The 20,056-nt window shown below is 37.6% G+C and overlaps 1 protein-coding gene across 7 annotated transcripts in view; it reads left to right on the top strand.

The window, feature by feature from the left end:
* The window catches only part of COL11A1 (collagen type XI alpha 1 chain), a 155,893-nt gene that overhangs the window by 82,991 nt on the left and 52,846 nt on the right, over window positions 1-20,056 (top strand). For all 7 annotated transcript variants that reach the window (XM_072128035.1, XM_072128041.1, XM_072128037.1 and 4 more), the window contains 14 exons: window positions 2,349-2,402; window positions 2,579-2,632; window positions 3,296-3,349; window positions 4,090-4,143; window positions 4,762-4,815; window positions 7,496-7,540; window positions 8,605-8,658; window positions 8,972-9,016; window positions 10,199-10,252; window positions 11,355-11,399; window positions 12,402-12,455; window positions 14,834-14,878; window positions 17,388-17,441; window positions 19,024-19,068. In XM_072128035.1, the coding sequence (XP_071984136.1) occupies window positions 2,349-2,402; window positions 2,579-2,632; window positions 3,296-3,349; window positions 4,090-4,143; window positions 4,762-4,815; window positions 7,496-7,540; window positions 8,605-8,658; window positions 8,972-9,016; window positions 10,199-10,252; window positions 11,355-11,399; window positions 12,402-12,455; window positions 14,834-14,878; window positions 17,388-17,441; window positions 19,024-19,068 (711 nt within the window). The remainder of the gene's footprint in view (window positions 1-2,348; window positions 2,403-2,578; window positions 2,633-3,295; window positions 3,350-4,089; window positions 4,144-4,761; window positions 4,816-7,495; window positions 7,541-8,604; window positions 8,659-8,971; window positions 9,017-10,198; window positions 10,253-11,354; window positions 11,400-12,401; window positions 12,456-14,833; window positions 14,879-17,387; window positions 17,442-19,023; window positions 19,069-20,056) is intronic.

Here is a 20,056-nt window from a genome sequence, read left to right as displayed (position 1 = left end):
CCTTGGCAGAGTCACTGTAACAGAACGGAGAGCAGAAGGCATTACAGAAAAAAAGACGAAACACCGGAGCTCTTGGTGCATTAAAGAGGCGTGAGGCGTTTTGAATATTAGTTCTGCAGTTTCACAGCCTCTAGCTGCCAGGACAGGAGATATATAATACGTGTTTATCCACCAGTGAGGATCCCTGTGTGAGCTGTTTAGCTCTCGCACCACAAGGAGGCTGTAGACGTCCAGTTATGTCATTAGATAGCAACATGAGCAACGCCTTAGGACCCCAGAACAATAGCATTTTAAACCTTATTTGACGATTTTAATCTGTTGTTAGATTTTGGGAAATACTGCTCTGTATTGGAAAGTAATAAACACAGCCCATAAAGAGCAAATTTGAGAATTATAGCCGGCAGTTAGCAATTTAGTAGGATGTTCTTCTTCCTTCATCAATTTGTATTGATTTGTTTGTGGCAAATATTGTAAATGTATGAACATTTATCAAAACGATTGCAGTCTGTACTATGTGACGTTTGCCTGTATAGTGTTCAGGGTGCGGCAGATAATCTGGTGCCCCCTGCACTGCTCGGGAAGTGGGCACAATTTTTATTTAGTGCACTTTGTCCATGCTGCAGAATTGTGGCGCACGTCAGTAATAAATTTATTACTCATTTATTACTCATGACTAAGCATGACATTTTTTCTGTCTTGTAGGACACAGTGCAGCCGCAACACAGTTTGTATGTTCTTTTCAGTGCAAAGATAGACAGAAAACTGGTGCAAATGCTTAATAAATGTGGGCCATGATGTCTAGATAGTATTTTGGCTTCTAGGGCATGATGCATATACCAGGCCCTAAAGCTTGGGGATCTTGTCATAGCATTACCAAGGTGGCTTAAAGGGAACCTGTCATCAGAAACTGACCTAATTAACCATTGCCAGTATTTTGTGAAGCAGATTAACACCTTCCACATCATGTTTTGATGTGGCCCAGTGTGGTGGCATCATTAAGAAAATCAATTTTGAAGTGAGATGTAAATTGGTTGTTTAAAGTTGTGGAGGTGGAGAGCTCAGCACTGAAGTCAAGCTCTCCTCACCTTAGAATGAAGTATATCTGGTTAGTGATGTATCTGGATGCAGAACCATCAGTTACAATGAAGAGGGCATTCTGAGGTGAGGAAATCCTGACTTCAGTGTTAAACTCTCCCCCTCCTTGACTTTATACAACCAAATTACATGTCACTTCAAACTCACTGGGCCATGACATGATCTAGAAGGTGTGCAGCTGCTTGCTGACATACTTGTAGAGGTTTATTAGGTCAATTTCTTCTGACTGGTTTCCTTTAAGCAATTCCTTATACGGAAAGGCACTTTTAAAGCAGACAGTAAATATAAATCACTGTTAAACCACTTTTAGTAATTTTCCTCTATTTATTTCTTCATTTATTCAGATTTAAATTTTTTATAACAAGCAATACATAAACTTCCTCCTCACAGAGACTCAAAATCACCCATCCACCCCCATCAAACCTCAGGATATCAATAGTTTTCTCCTTCACCTTTCCAAAAATTCTCTACAGCTGTTACCTAGTAACAACTGTTTCTCCCCTCTGTGTTTTCCAAAAGGAAAACAGCAGCTACTATATCTACTTCAAAAGGGGGTCGCCTATTTCTCCTTCACTCTTGGATTTTTAGGAATTAGAATCCTGATAATCGGTGACAGGGGATCCCTTTTTTGACCATTCTACTTGAAAGTTGAATTCAGACAAAATATAGGTCCACAATTATTGAAGTGTTTACGCCAGTTTTTTGTCTGACTTGTACTGAAAAGAAGGTGCAAACTGCTTGAACATTTATCTATGAAGCTGTTGTGCAAGTTTTGTGTCACAGTTGCACTGTGTACGCGGCACCATAAAATTCTGCACCTAAAGGGCTGTTCTGGTGCAGAATGAGCCCGTGCAACACATTTATTATAGCAAATTGACAGAATTGTGTTGCACGGTCTATGTTGAAGGTGCACCAAAAAAGTTAATGCACACTTCCCGGACAGTGCAGGGGGAGCCAGGTTCATGAAGACTGCGCACCACTTTTAAGTAATCTGGTGCACTCTGCACACTCTGCAGGCAAATTGCACCTAGTGCACTATTTTTGATAAATGTAGCCCATAATATATAAAATACACAACCACCTAATGTTTTCCTGAAAGAAGACAATCTGACCCATGATCAAAGCTTATCTGAAGAACAGATGAATGTCAGGCATTGTACAGCTCACAGTATCATGGTAATGGTCTAGTAATTTCCAAGACTCTGATAGTCACTCTATTACACTTCAGCTTCTCCTTTTGTCTTCCATCACAGGGTTCACCTGGTGCTCCAGGAATTAAAGGTGAATCAGGAGATCCAGGCCCTCAGGTCAGTGACCATGAACCAGTGAACCATCTGTATTATGTTCTGTGCTGTATATGTCATTCCCCTGCATACATTACTATCCACTACACACTGTATGTCGAAGCATAGCTACACAATGTGCCTTTACATTTAAGCTTCAATAGTCTTCATAAATACTGACCTTTTTTGCCATTTTGCAGGGTCCTAGAGGAATTCAAGGCTCATCTGGACCGATGGGCAAGCCTGGCAAACGCGTGAGTAATGAGTTCTGTATTGCACTACGTTCCAGAACATATGTTATATGGATACATGGAAATATAATTAGTCACAGTACATAGTGCGTAACAAAGAAACTATAAATGGAGAAGCAGGCAAGAGAATGAGTATGTTCATGAAATGGATTTATGACTAAGGTAATAAAGTTATAGATACATAGAGTGATAAATGGGTAAATTGATAAACAAGTAGATCATAAATAAATACTTGTAGATCCATTATACAGATCCTTGAAACAGATTGCACAGCAAATATTTGGGTCTCTTTGTGAATGGACAGATACAGGATCATCAATGGTAGTAAAGTATACTCTAATAGTAAGTATAGAGAGGTGACAGATTTAAAGATAGGTAATATACAGGTAGATGGCTAGTGAGATGGATAGACAAAAAGAAAGAAAGAAAGAAAGAAAGATAGAAAGAAAGAAAGTAAGAAAGAAAGAAAGTAAGAAAGATAGATAGATAGATAGATAGATAGATAGATAGATAGATAGATAGATAGATAGATAGATGAACATATAATATATAGTGAGTGCAGACCGTTTGCATAGTATTGTATGGCAGGTAACTCTATATTGTGATAATATCAGTTACTACACGTTCCTCACAATACAATTTATATGATTTACGTCCAAATTGCAGGGACGCCCAGGAGCTGATGGAGCCCGTGGAATGCCTGGAGAACCTGGCTCCAAGGTATGATACAATCTATCTCTGCTTCACTTGTGACTGTCAGGTATAGGCTCTAGTTTTTTTCTATGTATGGGAATTACATGGGAAATGTATATGCCACAATTCACTAAGATCATGTGCCCGATATCCTGCATGTGCCTCTTCCCCGCTCAGGTCCGACAGAGTTCACCATCTTTTTAGTGGTGTATCTAAGTGCTTGGGCTTGCGACACAATTTAAAAAGTTAAATCCCGCACTCAGTCCGAATCAGTCGGATCGTCTGATGGCACGACACCTAAATTGTGTCGTATGGAAGCCAGTGCAGCTGCCCCGAAAAAAGGATTGCATGCAACACAATCCCAGCACAGACACCTGTTAAATACCTGTGCAAGCCATGTAAATCCCGAAAGGGGGCACAGTCCGACGAAAGGGAGTAGTGACCCTTAGTAAATGGGCCCCAATAATGTCTCATGTGTTCATAGGCCCCTATGCATCCACTGTATGTGTGTACTGTTTTCTGGGCCGATAGTGTATATGTTAGCATACTTTATTTTCACTATTTGGGAAGTCTACTCTGCTTCCCTTTGTAGAGAAGGTTACTGCACATGAAGAACATTTTACAACAGTATTCAAGAAAATCCATAGTAAATGGTCACCAGTCATGGTCATTGTCAATATTATTAAAATGACTGTCAATACAGACTTCTGTACAGTATTGGCATTTACCATTGTATTTAGCCTTGATTCATTTCAATTACTTTACAGGGAGACAGAGGCTTTGACGGTCTTCCAGGCCTTCCCGGTGAGAAGGGACACAGGGTGAGTGACCTATTGTTTTACATCTACAGCCTTGACTTTATGTTTTGTTTAGTTTCTACAGTTCTCCAGCAGAGGGCGCTTTCTCCATTGGTCTTATATTCTTGACTTTGAATTATAATAAAACAAATGCCTGATGCTTCTCCCTTCCGTGTGCTCACTATACAGGGACACATTGTACGGTAGTTTATAAACACGCTAAGCTACATTTTACATTTTGTCTGTTGATGTATGTTACTTATTTGTTCTTCTAAGTATCTCACAGACATATTCTTTGATTGTAATTACCCTTCGGAATTCATAGTTCTTGGGATTTATTAAACAGCCGCATTTATTTACCTTCCAAATAGAATGATGTTTGTGTATCCTTATGAAATATTCTCCTAATATGAGAAAAATTAGGTAGAGTGTGATGATTTATGGAGTATGAAGTATGGCTGACTCGGAGGCTCAGCACGCTCCTCTTTAGTTTGCTGGCTTGATATGCCTCATCAAGTAATTCTTGTATATACGGTGTCTCAAATGGTTTTCTTTGCAATGTTAGAATAAAATGACAACAGCGAAAGATGATGGATGAAAGCATTTTTTTCCAATGATCTCAAATATATATTATTTTTGTAGGGTGACAAAGGTCCACAGGGCCCACCTGGTCCTCCTGGTGAAGATGGAGAAAGGGTAAGAATATAGCACCCGAGATGTGGATCAGTTCTTTCATTGTCTTGTCTGAATATGTTATAATTGTAGCACAAATCTCCATTTTTTATAATGACTTGTTACATTATACACATGCACTTACAAATGCACTGGAATATTTACACCAGAATACATTGCTTCTATACATTGGGGCAAATGTGCAGTCTGCGCACAACATGTCTGAACTACGTTTCCAATCTCTTAGTAATTCTGGCGCTGCACTCACACATTGCTATAGAAATCTATGCCAATCTGGGGCTAGTGTAGATTTCAGCCTAACCTGCACCAGATTCTGGTACAAAGTAGAGTAAAGTTGTCTGGCGAAGACATCCTTGCTATATGCTGCCTTATGTCCCTCTATACTATGCACACACAATACAGCCACTAGGTATGACAATATTACTGCCTTATAATGTCTAGATAATACTTCCATACAATACCTACTCAATACATCCATTAGGTAATTAAATAATAACACCACACCATACTTCCAAACTATCCTCTGCCTATACATCTATATAGTACTGCATATAGTACTGTCATACATATAAAAATACTCCATGCCCACACTGTGTAAATGACCATCTTTACAAAATGGCAGTAGTATTTAGGATCAGATAGCTAACACACCTAAAAATGTTCTTCTTCAATTTTTATCTACTGTGTTTTTAGATCAGTGGCTCCTAAAGGCTTCAATGATATATATTTATATATAATATATATTTTTTAAGGCTCTTGTTTCTAAAAACTCTAATATTGTACAATTTAAGTCGGCTTCGTTCAGGCATATCTGTGGCATTACTGATAACCGAAGCTCTTGGAGCCCATTAACAAACCGCTCGCTACAAGTTCTGAATAATTTAGCTGCAGTGATGGATGTCTGTTATTAGAAGGATATGCAAATGATATCACCTTGAAGTTTTACTCAATGGATGCCACAATTAATAGAATTGGCTTATATACTGGTACATTATAATGGTGATTTTTCACCAAATAAATATGAGGAAATGTTATTTTAAAACTAAAAGTGTATGGACAGGGGACCCCTAGAAAAAAGTCTTCCTTAGATAAACTGATTGCCAAGTAAAAGAGCTATTACACTATGACTGCAGCAATCTGTACTAATGGAATGAGTTCAGTGTTTAAGTTGGGCTTTTGATTCTGATATCCATACTATGGCTCCTTTCACACAAATGTTTTTTTTTTTTTACGTCAAATATTTCAGTGCCATATTTGGCCATATATACATGATGTTTTTTAACCGTATGTGCGCTTACGTCACCATATCTGTCCCGTATCCGCCCTGCACAAAACTAAAAGTGGGGCCCCGAAATGCAACTATTTCATGAACAGTCACGTTTTGTAAGAGGCTCCTTTAGGCATGCACAATAATAACACTTTGTAGTTACAAGCAGTAGTATGGTGAGGCAATCTGTAAATTGAAGATAGAAGATAAATATGAAATGATAGATTTATAGATGCATAAATATAAAGCACATTACATATACTGTAGATGGTAGCTAGATAGATGATAGAAGACAGATAGATGTGAGAGATAGATACAGTAGAAGAGATTGATAGAAGATCGATTGATAGATGGATGGATAATAGATAGGAGATAGATTGATAGAAGATATATAGATAAATAGATAGACAAAAAACTAGATAGATAAACAATTAGATAGACAGATATATAGATAGGAAATAGATAACTAGACAGATAGATATATAGACAGGAGATAGATGATAAGCATCTTCACCCCGGTATTCAACCAAGGGGTATTAAAGGAGCAATACATCCTATACTCACAAAGTCCTTTAGGACAGGGGGCTCTGGGCAAATGGTCAGTTAGCCGCACCCTAACGCCGCCTCTGGTATCCGTATAAAAGTCTGTGGATTGGCAAATGATGTTACTTGCTTATCCAACCCTAAAATCCCTGGATGGATACTAAACATATATACAGCACCATATGGTGCACAACCATACGCAATATGTATTGTAAGCATTCACATATGCTTCTGTAGTGAAAGTGGCCATGTGCTACCCGTATGAAAAATGTTACAGTACGGATAGCAGAATGGTTGTTTTAAAACGTTTGTGTGAACAGGGCCTAATAGAGGGTGAGTCTAAGGAGCTCTTCTTAGCAATCCAGGGTAGATTTCCCCTTTAAGTAAGCATGCAGTAAATAAAGCATGGCTAAAAAATAAAGGAAGAAAGTTGTATGTGTATTGCAATGTTGGTTGTATTCAGGTATCAATCTAGGAACTTGAATGTAAACCAGTTTGCCATTTACATGTACTGTACTGCACTGTACATACTTTCATGCAATTACTGCTGTAATAATTAGAATTTTCACAGTTGTCACCACCACTATTTCTTAAATACAAGGACATTTGCCAGATCCTAAATGTCTTTATTACATTGAAAGTATTGAACAGCTAATAATAACATCATGATACTAGTTTAGCCCCTCAGCCACATTTACATTCAGCCCTTACGGACAATTTCTACAATTAGCCTTTCTGTCCATCATGGGAAAGGTTATACAACACCACATATATTTTACAATTTGACAAACACAAACACATTGGTTGCTTGTCCCGCATTACGTGCCGTGTGTTTAAATAACAGGAGAAACAGCTTTTTCTTTTGTGTAACAGGGAGAAGATGGAGAGGTTGGACCCAGAGGGCTGCCCGGTGAACCTGTGAGTGACACATTAATCTGTTGTATACAGAGCTCTCACTTTATATCTGTACAATTTTACAATGCTGCATAACACGCTGCATTGTCCCTGACTGAGGAATCATTTGCAGCTCCAGCATAACCTTTACCCTGCCAGAGGGCTCGAAATATCTCCTCCAAGATGGTGTCAGTCTAGGGTTGAATTCTCCTTATTTTGTGGATTTTTTTGTTTTTCCCTCAAATTAATTAAACCATAGAGAATTATTGCAAAATAAAATATACCGCTGAACTGGACATTTCTCAGCTTTTTTGGGTAAAGTTACCATATATATTTTATATGTTAATCATTTTTTCCATCTATTGTGTATGAGACTATCCTGATTCTCCCAACTGAGACAGATGTATTGGGTTTGATGGCTTTAAACATGCCCAAGCCTTTATTCTCACAGAAGGAGATGTCTGGCAGTAACTAATTATGCTCTATCTATTGAGAATGCATGTACTTTATGCTGTCCCAAGCTGAGCTATACATGTTTTTGGGAGGTAAGGAGGGATTTAACGTTATCTTAAGTTTAAAGGTTTAAGGGGACACCAATAATCATTGAATATGTCTGAAGCTGTAGAAATAACATCTATAAATGGCTTCTTCTATGACCACAAAAACCATCTACTGTGATTTAGTCTAGTGATAACGTAAAATACCTGTGGTATCAGTGTCAGAAGGGCTCACCAGAGTGCCAGAAGAGTTTCCTTTAGCCTAAGCTTGGAACTAACAATGGACAACTCAATATGGCAACTAGGGTTTATTTTTAAGGAGGTTGGTGGAAGTTGAGCCTCAAGACATTTTTATTAGGTGGGCCTAAGTAGCCCCAGTCTGACACTGTGTGGAATATAATAGTAAAAATGCCTTGTCCAGTAGCCATATATTTTTGACAAGCAGGCACCATAAGAAATAGGCAAAAATAGAAGTAAAGTTTTGTGGGCCATGCTTTGAACATATAATCTTTTGTACCTCATTTTTGTCTTCTGTAGCAAAAACTACCCCTTTAGGGTCTAGTTTGACAAGTATGTTTTTTTTTTTACCAGGGTGAACGAGGATTGTTGGGACCAAGAGGTCCTCCTGGCCCCCCTGGCCAACATGTAAGTAGTTGATAACTGTGCTTTGCCTTTTAATAAAACAAATCAAAAGTTGCAGCACACCCTGAATGGAGGAGAGTGTTCACACACTACACAAGGTGAAAAGAAGTATACATCTATAGAAATGTGATATATTCCATAATAGACTCAAAGATCTTCTTTCTAAAATATATATTCTTATGGTCTTTTTTCTAATAAACCTTAACTGAAGGTCATTAAGGAGTCTAATATAGACTTTGGCACAACTGCACACATCCTATTTTACATGTTTTGTATAATTAGCATCTTATATGACTCTCTATCTCTTGTTTGGTAGGGTGTTGCTGGTGTTGATGGTCCTCCAGGACCCAAAGGTAACATGGTACGTATATTTCTAATAATTTTATTGTATAATATTTTGTGACCAAAGGCTATACTATAACATACACTATAGTGCTACACTATATGTGATATCTTGCAGTCTTGTGTTCATAGTTTCATCTGCTGTTATATCGTTCAGCACAATTACACTAATCTAGTAATCCAATTAAATCTACCTTAGCCAGTGGGTGCATCAATCACCATTGGTGTCCCTCATATGATGGATCCATCAGTGGCAAGGTGGAAGAGCAATAGAAGTATGAACTAAACCGTAGATAGCAGAAGTGGGTACAGCAGCCTTACTGCTCATGGGGTAGCTCTTACCGTACAAAGAGAACAATAATATATATATATATATATATATATATATATATATATATATATATATATATATATAGTACAGACCTAGATATAGAATTGAGTCTTGTAGCTTCAGGTTTCGCATCTGCTAGTGAGGTTATATTTTCCTATGAAATAGTGATCTAAAATATGGACTGACTCATTTAACACATAAAAATAGCGTTATAGGTCAAATTTAAAGCTGTTGAAAAATGGTTGTATTTAACTGAAGAGTTCTCATCTGTACACCAAATAATAGATCATTTGATAGTGTATCCACACTCTGGACCGCTCCATAGTGGAAAATTAGGGCAATCTTACTTTTTGGCTAAAATGAGATCCATGGGAGGTCCATATTACAAATACCCCTAGAATTGCAAGAGAGAACAGTTATTCAAGACCTTATAGAGGTTGAATTGTTGGATCTGCCAACCATCTACAGTCTGGTGCCTATTTAGATTACATTATACCTTTTTAAGGTAAACCTTTTAGTAGATCAGGATATCAAAACCTTGTAGTCCTAAGAAAGGTATTTAGCAGATGTACATGTTAAGCATGTAGATAGTAAGGTTTAGCCCAGACACTCAAGGCACATTCACAGACAGTGAGTTAAACAAAACTTTGTTTGATAGGTATGTGGGTGGAAACAGAGTCCATGAAAGAGATACCACATGAATTCACAAGGAATTTTTAGTATTTCCAGCCAGGTTGAATTATATCAGTGGTGTTAAGCTATAGCTATATGGACCGAGTGGCTACTTAAGCACTTACTTTTCTGGTTACAATCTTATGTAGTTATGAATATGAAAGGAACAATATTGTAATTTATATTTGTGCATTTCAGGGACCTCAAGGTGAACCTGGACCTGCAGGTCAACAAGGAATTCCAGGACCACAGGTAAAATAGTATAAGTGTCAAAAGCAATTTTCTTTCCTGAAACTCTTTGATTTTCTTCTATATTTGATTTGCTCATTACATTTTCTTTCGAATATATATGGTTTCTTAACTGAGCCACAATCACTATTTTTATGTCCATTAAACCCATCAGGATGAATAGTCAACATACCTACCATTCTGCATTGGGTGCCTTCATTGCTTTATTTTCCTTTCCATTAAGCTTCTGACTTCTTCTTTTATGTCACAGTTCTGTTCTTTTATGTTATGTTGTATCTGTAATAACAAGACTGTGGTCGGTCAGTCAATTGGCTGGATTTCATTGATCAAACACAGTGGCAGGAAGTGATATATGATGCAAGGACACCCTTCTTGCCCACAAAAGAGCAACACTGAGTTACATAGTCGGTTTGGGGTTGCTGTTTTGTGTGAAAGCAGGGAATCCCTTTCAGTGCATTGTGGTCAGCCCAGCCAATAGACTGCGCATCATTCAAGAACTGCCCACAGTTGAGTGTTATAGTTTTGCCACAGAAGAAGGGGACATTTTGGACAATCCCTAAGTGAAAGCTAAACAAAGCTAGTGGAGAAGCTGGAGCCAAATAAAGGGTGCCATATACAGTGTGTCAACAATTCATATATATAACATCAAAATTATGTATAATCAGATTTTGTCTTCGGAGTGGACTCTAGATTTAATTGAAGATACATGGCACTGGATAATATATATTTCCTTGTAAAGCGTTGTCATACAACATAAGGCCCAGCTAGACTTACTCAAGGGAGTAGTCTTAAGTATTCACAATCCAACTATGGTACATTCTTTCACTTATTGTAACTCATGGTACAAAATATTAGTAAAACTCCAATCAGACAACATTTATATTGAGAAGTTAGAGAGTTTCTCAGATGTGGAAGATATAAGCAGGAAGCTTTCCATACAGGTTTGAGCAGTGGAGAATAATGAAGGATTGTGCATCTTACTCCTGGCTGTAGAGCGCGGCTCCAGGAATGCGGCCCAGTGTGGCAATGTTATGAAGCGCAGGTCTGTTCTCAGCTCACAGTGATGAATGAGATCCTGAGATATAATGTTTTCCTTTCTCCACAGGGTCTCCCTGGTCCACAAGGCCCGATTGGTCCCCCTGGTGACAAGGTAATCTTTCCTCTGCTTAATTATGGTTGTTATGGCCTATTTCAAATTTTCTTTGTCAAATTGGAGGCTTTCAGAACAAATGTAAAACTGTAGTATTGAAGTAACATAGAACTATTATGTATAACATATATACAACACCAAAACACCAATAAAATATATAAAACATTGTTTTATGATATATATCATTGTATACCACTTGTAGACCACTTATAAAAGGATAATAGAATTTCACACTGGAGATATATGAAAATATTTGAACTGAACAGTCCCTTTTGTGATTACTTAAACTTTTGATTATACACAAAATAAATTGTTAGTTTATATCCAAGAGTTACAGGTTATAGTTGGGACATAGCTGACAGGTTGTAGTTCTGTGTTTATGAGAGCCAAGGTGGGGTATCTGACCTAGGTCTCGCAAATTTATAGTTCAAGGGTAAAAAATACAAAACTCCAAAATGTAACTAGAAATAAGTAGAGTTTGCTTACAGGAGTAGTAGAAGTGAACTTGTCACGTAACTCATAGGATTTGTTTGGTGGTCCCTAAATTGGCAATAAGTCTGATATCAAACCCTAAATTAGTTGAGGTTAATTAGAAGTTTAGCTCTGCATCTGGAAAACTTGCGCTTGATATAGATGGCTAGAATATAGAACTTTTATATGAGGAAGTTTTGACATTATGCGCTATCTAATTGCAGAACTCTGTAAAATTTCAGATGTAAAACGGCAAAATGATATGATGATTTTTTTAGTGCATTTTCATAAATTATGTAAAACTCCTAATCCGGTAACTTTAAAGCAGATTTGTCCTTCAGATGAAAAAGGAGTTGGGGATCTGCATTTCTTCCTTTAATTGCTAAAGATTACTTTAATAAAATGTCTGAAGAAATATTCTAAAATCTTCAATTATACAAGTCTTACTTCTAATGAGCAAATGATCTGGTTTCATCATTGTATATCTGTCATCTGTACATTATTTTTATTTGTGTACTTCTTTATTTATAGGGACCAAATGGAAAGCCTGGTCTGCCTGGATTACCCGGTGCTGATGGACCCCCAGTAAGTAGAACAAGACTAAAATAGTAGATTGTACGTCTATATTCCATGATGAGATTTATCAATTCAGGTTCCCCTTTTCCCCCCCATATTGATCGAGAGTATCTGGCCTCTTATTATATCAGGCACCCGACAATCTGGCAGGACATGGTCTAGCATAGAGATGCTTTTTATCCTGCATCTATACCAGAATATATATTGATGTAAGTGGGGAATTTGCAATTCCTGGACAATGCAAACCTTGATTAATCTATAAACCTATCTTATCAACGTACATTGATAGTTAACATGCACATAGTAAGGCCGATCCGCCACAGTATATAAAAGTTCTTGTATAGTAGCCTTATAGATATCCCAAGTTACGCCTGCCCAACAAACAACCAAAAAGCACTCAGTTTCATCAATGAGGAGGGTACCAGACAGTAAGACTGTGGTTAATAGGGTCCACACAGTAGCAATTTTTTGGTAACATTAGTTTATTTATTTAAAAATTGCTACTGTGTGGACCCTACTAAGACTCCTAACAATCTCCTGGCGCCATTACGGTCTTACTAACTGGTTCCCTCACCATTTATATACAGTGAATGAAGAGATGGCCAAAAATGGCTGCTGATCTTTCCATCCTGTGGAAAATAGCCAAAGACAGTCGAGCCATAAGAGATAATGGAGAAAGCTGTGCAGATGCTCAGTTAACTCTAAGTTCCATCTGAATAAGAATCCAAAGACTATGGTGGTCTGGGGACACAGGTAATGGAGAGAAGAATGGTTTCCATGATTTGCCATGTATAGTAGAGAGTTTATCAACATTTAGACATGGGAAATCATGTGGCTATACAAGTAAGATGAAGTCTAACTTCTGAGATGGAAGTCTACTCTCGCTGCTTTTATGTAACTTGGGCCAAAAAAAGAGAAACCTTGACTCCTCACCTGAATTGCATTGGTTTGATAAATTTAGCAGATTACACATTCAGTTTCATTAACGCCACTGAACAAATAATCTTTACACTCAGTAAAAATGACTAAACGTGTAATAATAGCAGATATTCTGTAACTGCGGTAATTAACTCATAAAGCTACCTGCGTTTCCGAAGATGGCTGCAAAATTGTCATTTATAGAAACATTTATCCATTCTAGAGAACGGCAGTAAAATTGAGGTTATTTCTGCTGATTTAGGATCATTATTATTGCTAGTAAATAAATACAAGTATGACATGAAATATGCAGTGCTCCACACTCGCACAGCCCAGGCACGTTTTTGCTACATTACTATAATTTGCCATTCACTTTTCATTATTATGGCTTTGCTTTATTTTTAGTGCCAGTTAGTTATCAAATGACAATAAGGAACAAGGCAGAGAAATGAATGAATATTTTATTGACCTTTAGTGAATCATGCCCAATTACCTCCTCCCCGATCTGTTCCTTTTGTGTTAATCCCAAACAGGCTAGAAAACATTGCTTTATTATGTCTTCAGTGAAAAATGCCTGCTATCAATTCTGCCTCGTAGTTTTCTCTTTTCCTTCATTTCTCAGAAAGGCCCCTATGGAAATATATGTAAATGGAACTGGAGTACAGGCAGTCCCCGGGTTACATACAAGATAGGGTCTGGAGGTTTGTTCTTAAGTTGAATTTGTATGTAAGTCGAAACTGTATATTTTATAATGGAAGTTTTAGACAATTTTTTTTCTTTTGCCCCAGTGACAATTGAAGTTTCAAAATTTTTGGTGTAATTGGACCAAGAGTTATCAATAAAGCTTCATTACAGACACCTTACAGCTGATCATTGCAGTCTGGGACTATAGTAAAGCATCCAGAGAGCTTCACCAGAGGTCACAGTGGGCAGAGGGGTCCGTCTGTAACTATGGGTTGTCTGTAAGTCGGGTGTCCTTAAGTAGGGGACCGCCTGTACTTGTTTCATTATACTCCATGTCCAACAACTGGAAACATCATATTGCACTAAATATATTATATATATAGGTGGTCCCCTACTTAAGAACACCCAACTTACAGACAACCCGTATATTTAGACAGACCCCTTTACCCACCATGACCTCTGGTGAATGCTTTACTGTTGTCCCAGGCTGCAATGATCAGTTGTAATGAAGCTTTATTGATAATCCTTGGTCCAATTAAAGCAAAAAATTTTGAAACTCCAATAGTCACTGGGGCAAACAAAGAAATTGTCTGGAACTACAATTATAAAATATACAGTTCATACTTTCATACAAATTCAACTTAAGAGCAAACCTATGGAACCTATCTTGTACGTAACCCAGGGACTTTTTTTTAAGGGGGAAATAGATTATAATTTAACATTATTATTATTATTATTATTATTATTATTATTATTATTAATTTAACATGATTTTTTGCTTTTAGGGCCATCCCGGAAAAGAAGGACCACCTGGAGAAAAGGGCGCAGGGGTACGTTTTTTTTTAACATTTTCCTAATGCTGTAAGAGCTGGTATTCTGGTAATGAGAATGGAGCACTCTGTTTGCCCCTTCTTAGATAAGCAAATATTAAGGCCTCTTGCACATGATACGTTTGGGGGTTGTGAGGCAGCAAATTCCCCCATTGAATTTTATTGTGTGGCTATGAAGGGGTCCACCCGCCTCAATATACATTATAATAGGTCCTATTCCTGCCCGGTTTTGCGGTCTGACCAATCACTTTCAAAGCACATTGGCAGAGTGAGTGGCACTCACCTTTATCCTATGGGGCCGTAATGGCCCTTTGTTTGCTGCCCACAAAATGCACAAGGTCATGTGCAAGAGGCATAATAATTGTTAATAGTGTTTATGCTGTCTGTGATATGATTTCTTCCAGCTTTTCATAGGACAAGTATAAATCTGAATTTATGTACAGAAGTCAATGATGAATACATGTCACCCATATCATGTTATAATAAATGGTTATAAATTTAATGGTTTTCCAGTGCAGTACTTACCATAGGTAGATATTAGAGTTAAGAGCTCTGGGTGCCAAGACTGTTGGGTCTAGTGGTGCTCCCTTCATTAAATGTTCCTCTAAACAATCCTTTGACCCCCTCTATTTGAAAGTCGGAGGTTCATTTTGCTCAGTCATAAAGGGGTTGCCACACTGTCTAGATTTGCTTGCTGTCATTCAACAGGAAGGTTCACTGGTTTTACTTTCTAAGGATAAAATTCGGTCCATTGACCGGTGTCTATCCACAGGACATAAACAATGAATCTTGCTACAGAATGACAGCAAGCAGGGATACAGAAAATTACAGAAAGTAAATCAGAATATTTTCTAACTTTACATTTTTCATGAAATGGTGCGATTTCTGGGGCAAATTACACCAGAAGTCTGTAAAATTTGGCTTAATACATCTCCCCGACGTTGTGCTCACCGCACCTTGACACAATAGATTGCACAATAGACCCCTACGGGAGGTGTGAACTAGCTGCAATTTGTGGATCTAGCTGACAGCCCTCATATAGGGTTGTGTGGATGACACCTAACTTCAATCAACACAAGAAGTTTCTGCAAAGTTTCATTTTTCAGATTTTTGGTACATTGACCTTTCTCTTGGTCCATCTTAAAGGCCATTTTGCGGTAGCTGTTTTAGTTCAGTTTTACAATATATATGGAAAACTAGATTACACCTTGTCCTCTTGTACACCTTTTGCAGCAGTCCCTTTCTTAAGAATTTTGTCCCTTAGTCTTACAACTGAGAAACTGAATGCAAAGTCCGCAATTACATTTTCTATATGTGGCACTGCAATCACGATTTCTATAGAAGTAGTTCTGGGAACGTTTTAGTAAACGATTTCTCTGAAAAGCCATCGATAATCACAGCAAAGCCACACCAAGAAAGAGATTTCCTGTATATATTACCATACATTATTACTTCCTTTGGAGCAGTTACAGCTCCTCGCAGCTCCGCCATTACAAATATGAATATACGTTTAGACATTGGCAACTTAAAATAGTTTCTATTGGCAACAGTGTGGCTAGGAAAGCTTCCTGTTGTGGTAATTGCCTACATTTACAGATGTTAGTTAGAATTGGAATAGGAAAATGCTGAGAACCCTTCGTCTCCCACCAATTTAATTGACTTGACTTATTCAACATCAGCAATGTATTAATTTCAGTTTTGTAACATATGCCCATCATATAGCCCATATATTAATATATGTACTATATGTATATGTAACATGTACTCATCTGTTGTATCTTCACATAAAAGTCACTTCATATAATATGTCTATGTCATAGACACCAATAGGCTAAAGGTGACTGTCCAATTCCGGTAGACACATGTAGTAATAGGCGAAAACCCTGAGAGTCAATGTGTTCCCTTAAGGTTCCTGATGGGACGTAGAGTTAAATAACAATTTTGCTTTTGATAGTTGCTTTAAAAGTGTTTTAAAGGCAGTGAATGAACTTGAATGATAAAATTATAGATGGGGCATAGCCATGCACTGACATTGCTGCAAGCAGTTGATTTGCAGGATGCCGGGTGTCACACCCTCACGAATCAACAACTAATCACCAGTGGTGACAGGATATGTCATTAGTAGTTAAAGTGCCCATAAACCCCCTTTTTATAGTGAATTTGTCAAGTTTTCTTTTTCATGTTCCTTTTTTTTTTTTTTTTAAACTGGGTTTTACTTTTGTCAAAGGGATTCAACTTCAGGTGGTAACACCCAGTTGCCAATTTATTATAACATTTCTGGTAAAAATTAACATAGAAATGACATGTAGTTCCAAGAAAAAGTGCTCTAACATTAGTTTATGAAGGAGAATCCAGGTATTTGCTCTGAAGTGACCTGGTTCTGAGTATTATGCTGGACTTGGATGCTCAGGACATGTTTGCAGTTTTTTTCTAATACAATTTCTTGTTACATTTAAGTTTAAATGATACAAATTCATCAATTTAACAATGTATTTTCATTACTCTTTAGGGTCCAACTGGTCCCCAGGGTCCTATTGGTTATCCTGGACCTCGTGGTGTTAAGGTATGTTATCAATGAATATGCAAAGTGTATACTTATGTGGATGCTCACATATCATGTCACAGTATGACCCATTGAATTAATAATGTACTCACTAACCAAACTTAGAGTTACGTCTAAGGCTTACCTATCCATTAATACTCACTGTAGTATCAAGGTGAAATGTGATGCATATAAGTACAAACATCTACCTGGTATTTCCACTTGGAACAGCATAGTTAACCCTATCCCTTAAAGGACATCTACCACCAGGATGAAGGATTGTAAACCAAGCACCCTGACATACTGGTGTGCACCCTCTCTGGCAGGATCTGCTCTTCTTTTAGTTTTCTATGCCTTGGTTTTTTTATATAAAAAGCTTTTAAAATTATGCAAATGAGCATGAGGGGTTCTGGACTCCATAGGTGTTAATGGAGCCTAGTGACCCTCATTTGTATAATTTTAAAGGTTTGAAGGCTGCTTCTCTTAAAAACAAGGGTATAGAAAACCAAAAGAAGAGCAGAACCTGCCAAAGGTTCATCCTGGTGGTAAATGTCCTTTAAATGTCTACCATTCTGATTTACCAATAATTCTCAATTCCTAAAATGTAAGGTCCCTGAGTATTTATGAATGTCCTATGTAAAGCTCTGTGGGTCATTAGCCCTATAGGAAGTTGCCATCAGGGGATATTAAAGTAGACTCCTAAATGTCTGCAGCTTTCTCTTTGGCCACAAGGCATAATAATGGATTGTCACCTAATTATAAACATGGATAACAATGAGCAGACATCATTTAATGTGAATAGATTTAGTATAGCGACCACAATAGGCAATGTCACACCTTATCTACTATTCCTCTCCACAAAATGACAGCTACAGGTGAACTATACTGATCACAGCGTTTGTCTATAGAACAATCCTCCTGACCTTGGTAATTACATGTGGTTGCTGTAAAACTTGTGTCTAAATACTGTTATCAGTAGCTCAGGCAAGATGGCAAGATCATTCACAGGAAATAGAATTTTGGAATTTTGAAACCCCTGATGAACAAAAACAAGTCATATTTAGTTTTATGTATTAAAAATGTAGGTGATCCATTAATTTTTAATAGACTGTGAATGTGACGGGTGATTTGTTGATTATACTTATTATTAGCCGAATGAATCTGGTCTCAAGGGGAGCTGAGTAACAAAGATGAATGGCTTGAGACAATTTACTGGCATGTCTATAGACACCTTACAGATTCTATAACAAGCTTATCCAATGTAAATAAGCTGACAGCATGGGTGCCACTACTGGGACCTTCTACAAGCAGTTGTAATCTGTGCTGGAAGCCCACCGCATGGGTACAATTACCTGCAGAGCCACCACAGGGGAAATCTAGCAATCCACAGTTCTCTATGTAATGCATGGACATGCTGGGTCCTACAACACAAGAAACTGCTCTCCAGTCTACATAGAATATGGGAATCCTGAATGAGTGACATCTCTGTTGTCTAAATCACTGAACCACTTTAATTGAAAATAAATTAGACAATATATTGTCATCTTGTTTCTGGAAAGTTCTTTTGAAGATCATCGGTAAATGTATTTTTGTCCTTTTTCAGGGTGCTGATGGTGTCCGAGGATTGAAGGGAGGCAAAGGAGAAAAGGTGCATATGTATTTTATTTTGTGTTATTACATGTGGGTAAGAAGATAACAGTAATGCTATCTCTTAACAATCCTAGATAAAAGGTTGGTTGTGATTGGAAGCAAAATTTGTATGACAAGTTTCCTTGAAAACCGTGTTTTGTGCAAAATCATCAACATATTCTAGTATCCCAAGAGGCACATGTTTCACATGGGTTAAAAACCATAATATAGTTGCACACAGGAGAATAGATGGGAGTCTGCCCTCTCTTTTAGTAAAGTTAGGATCTAGACAAAGCTGAAAACCACTACAAGTTAGAGGACCATTATATTCCTCATATCAGGATGTCCTAATATTCTTCCCTCTAAGAAAGTGAGGCTGCTTCTACCATTATATACATTTGAGGAATTTCTAAGTGTTTTGCAGAGAGCACATTGATTGAATGCAGCACATTTTAACATTCTGCGGCTTACCGCTGCAAAACCTTCCAGACTATATTATATATACTCCTGAGTGTTGTTGTATTTTGGCCTAAAGTAACCAGTCTAGATTTAAAGTAACACTCTAGTCAAGGCTGATGTATCAAATATTTCCTTGTACAGGGCCTGAATGGGGGAGATACAGTGGGATACAATGAAAATGAGTCCTGCTCCTCCCTTTTGGCCCTGCACCTGCATTAATTAATGAATTAGCTTGGACTGGAGTGTTCCTTTTATAATATGTGCTGTATATCATATGAATTAGGAGCATAGCTAAGGAAACATGATGACTTTTTGTCATACTCATGTATATACCCTCTGCAGCATTGATACTCTGGTTATATAATACTTGAGTAGTTTACAGTGAAGTTTTCTGTTGCGGCCTTGTCTGGTCAGCACTCTTGACTTTATTTTGTTATTGTTTGAAGACAGAGACGTGAAGAATTTTGGGCTCTTCTGACTTCAAGTCTGTAATTCAAGGCAAACTGCAGAGCTCTACTTTGTTAGCAAAGCTAATAACACTTAATCCA

Source organism: Engystomops pustulosus, chromosome 10, assembly GCF_040894005.1.
Source record: "Engystomops pustulosus chromosome 10, aEngPut4.maternal, whole genome shotgun sequence".
Taxonomy (NCBI): Eukaryota; Metazoa; Chordata; class Amphibia; order Anura; family Leptodactylidae; genus Engystomops; species Engystomops pustulosus.
This window is presented reverse-complemented; position numbering and strand designations above follow the sequence as displayed.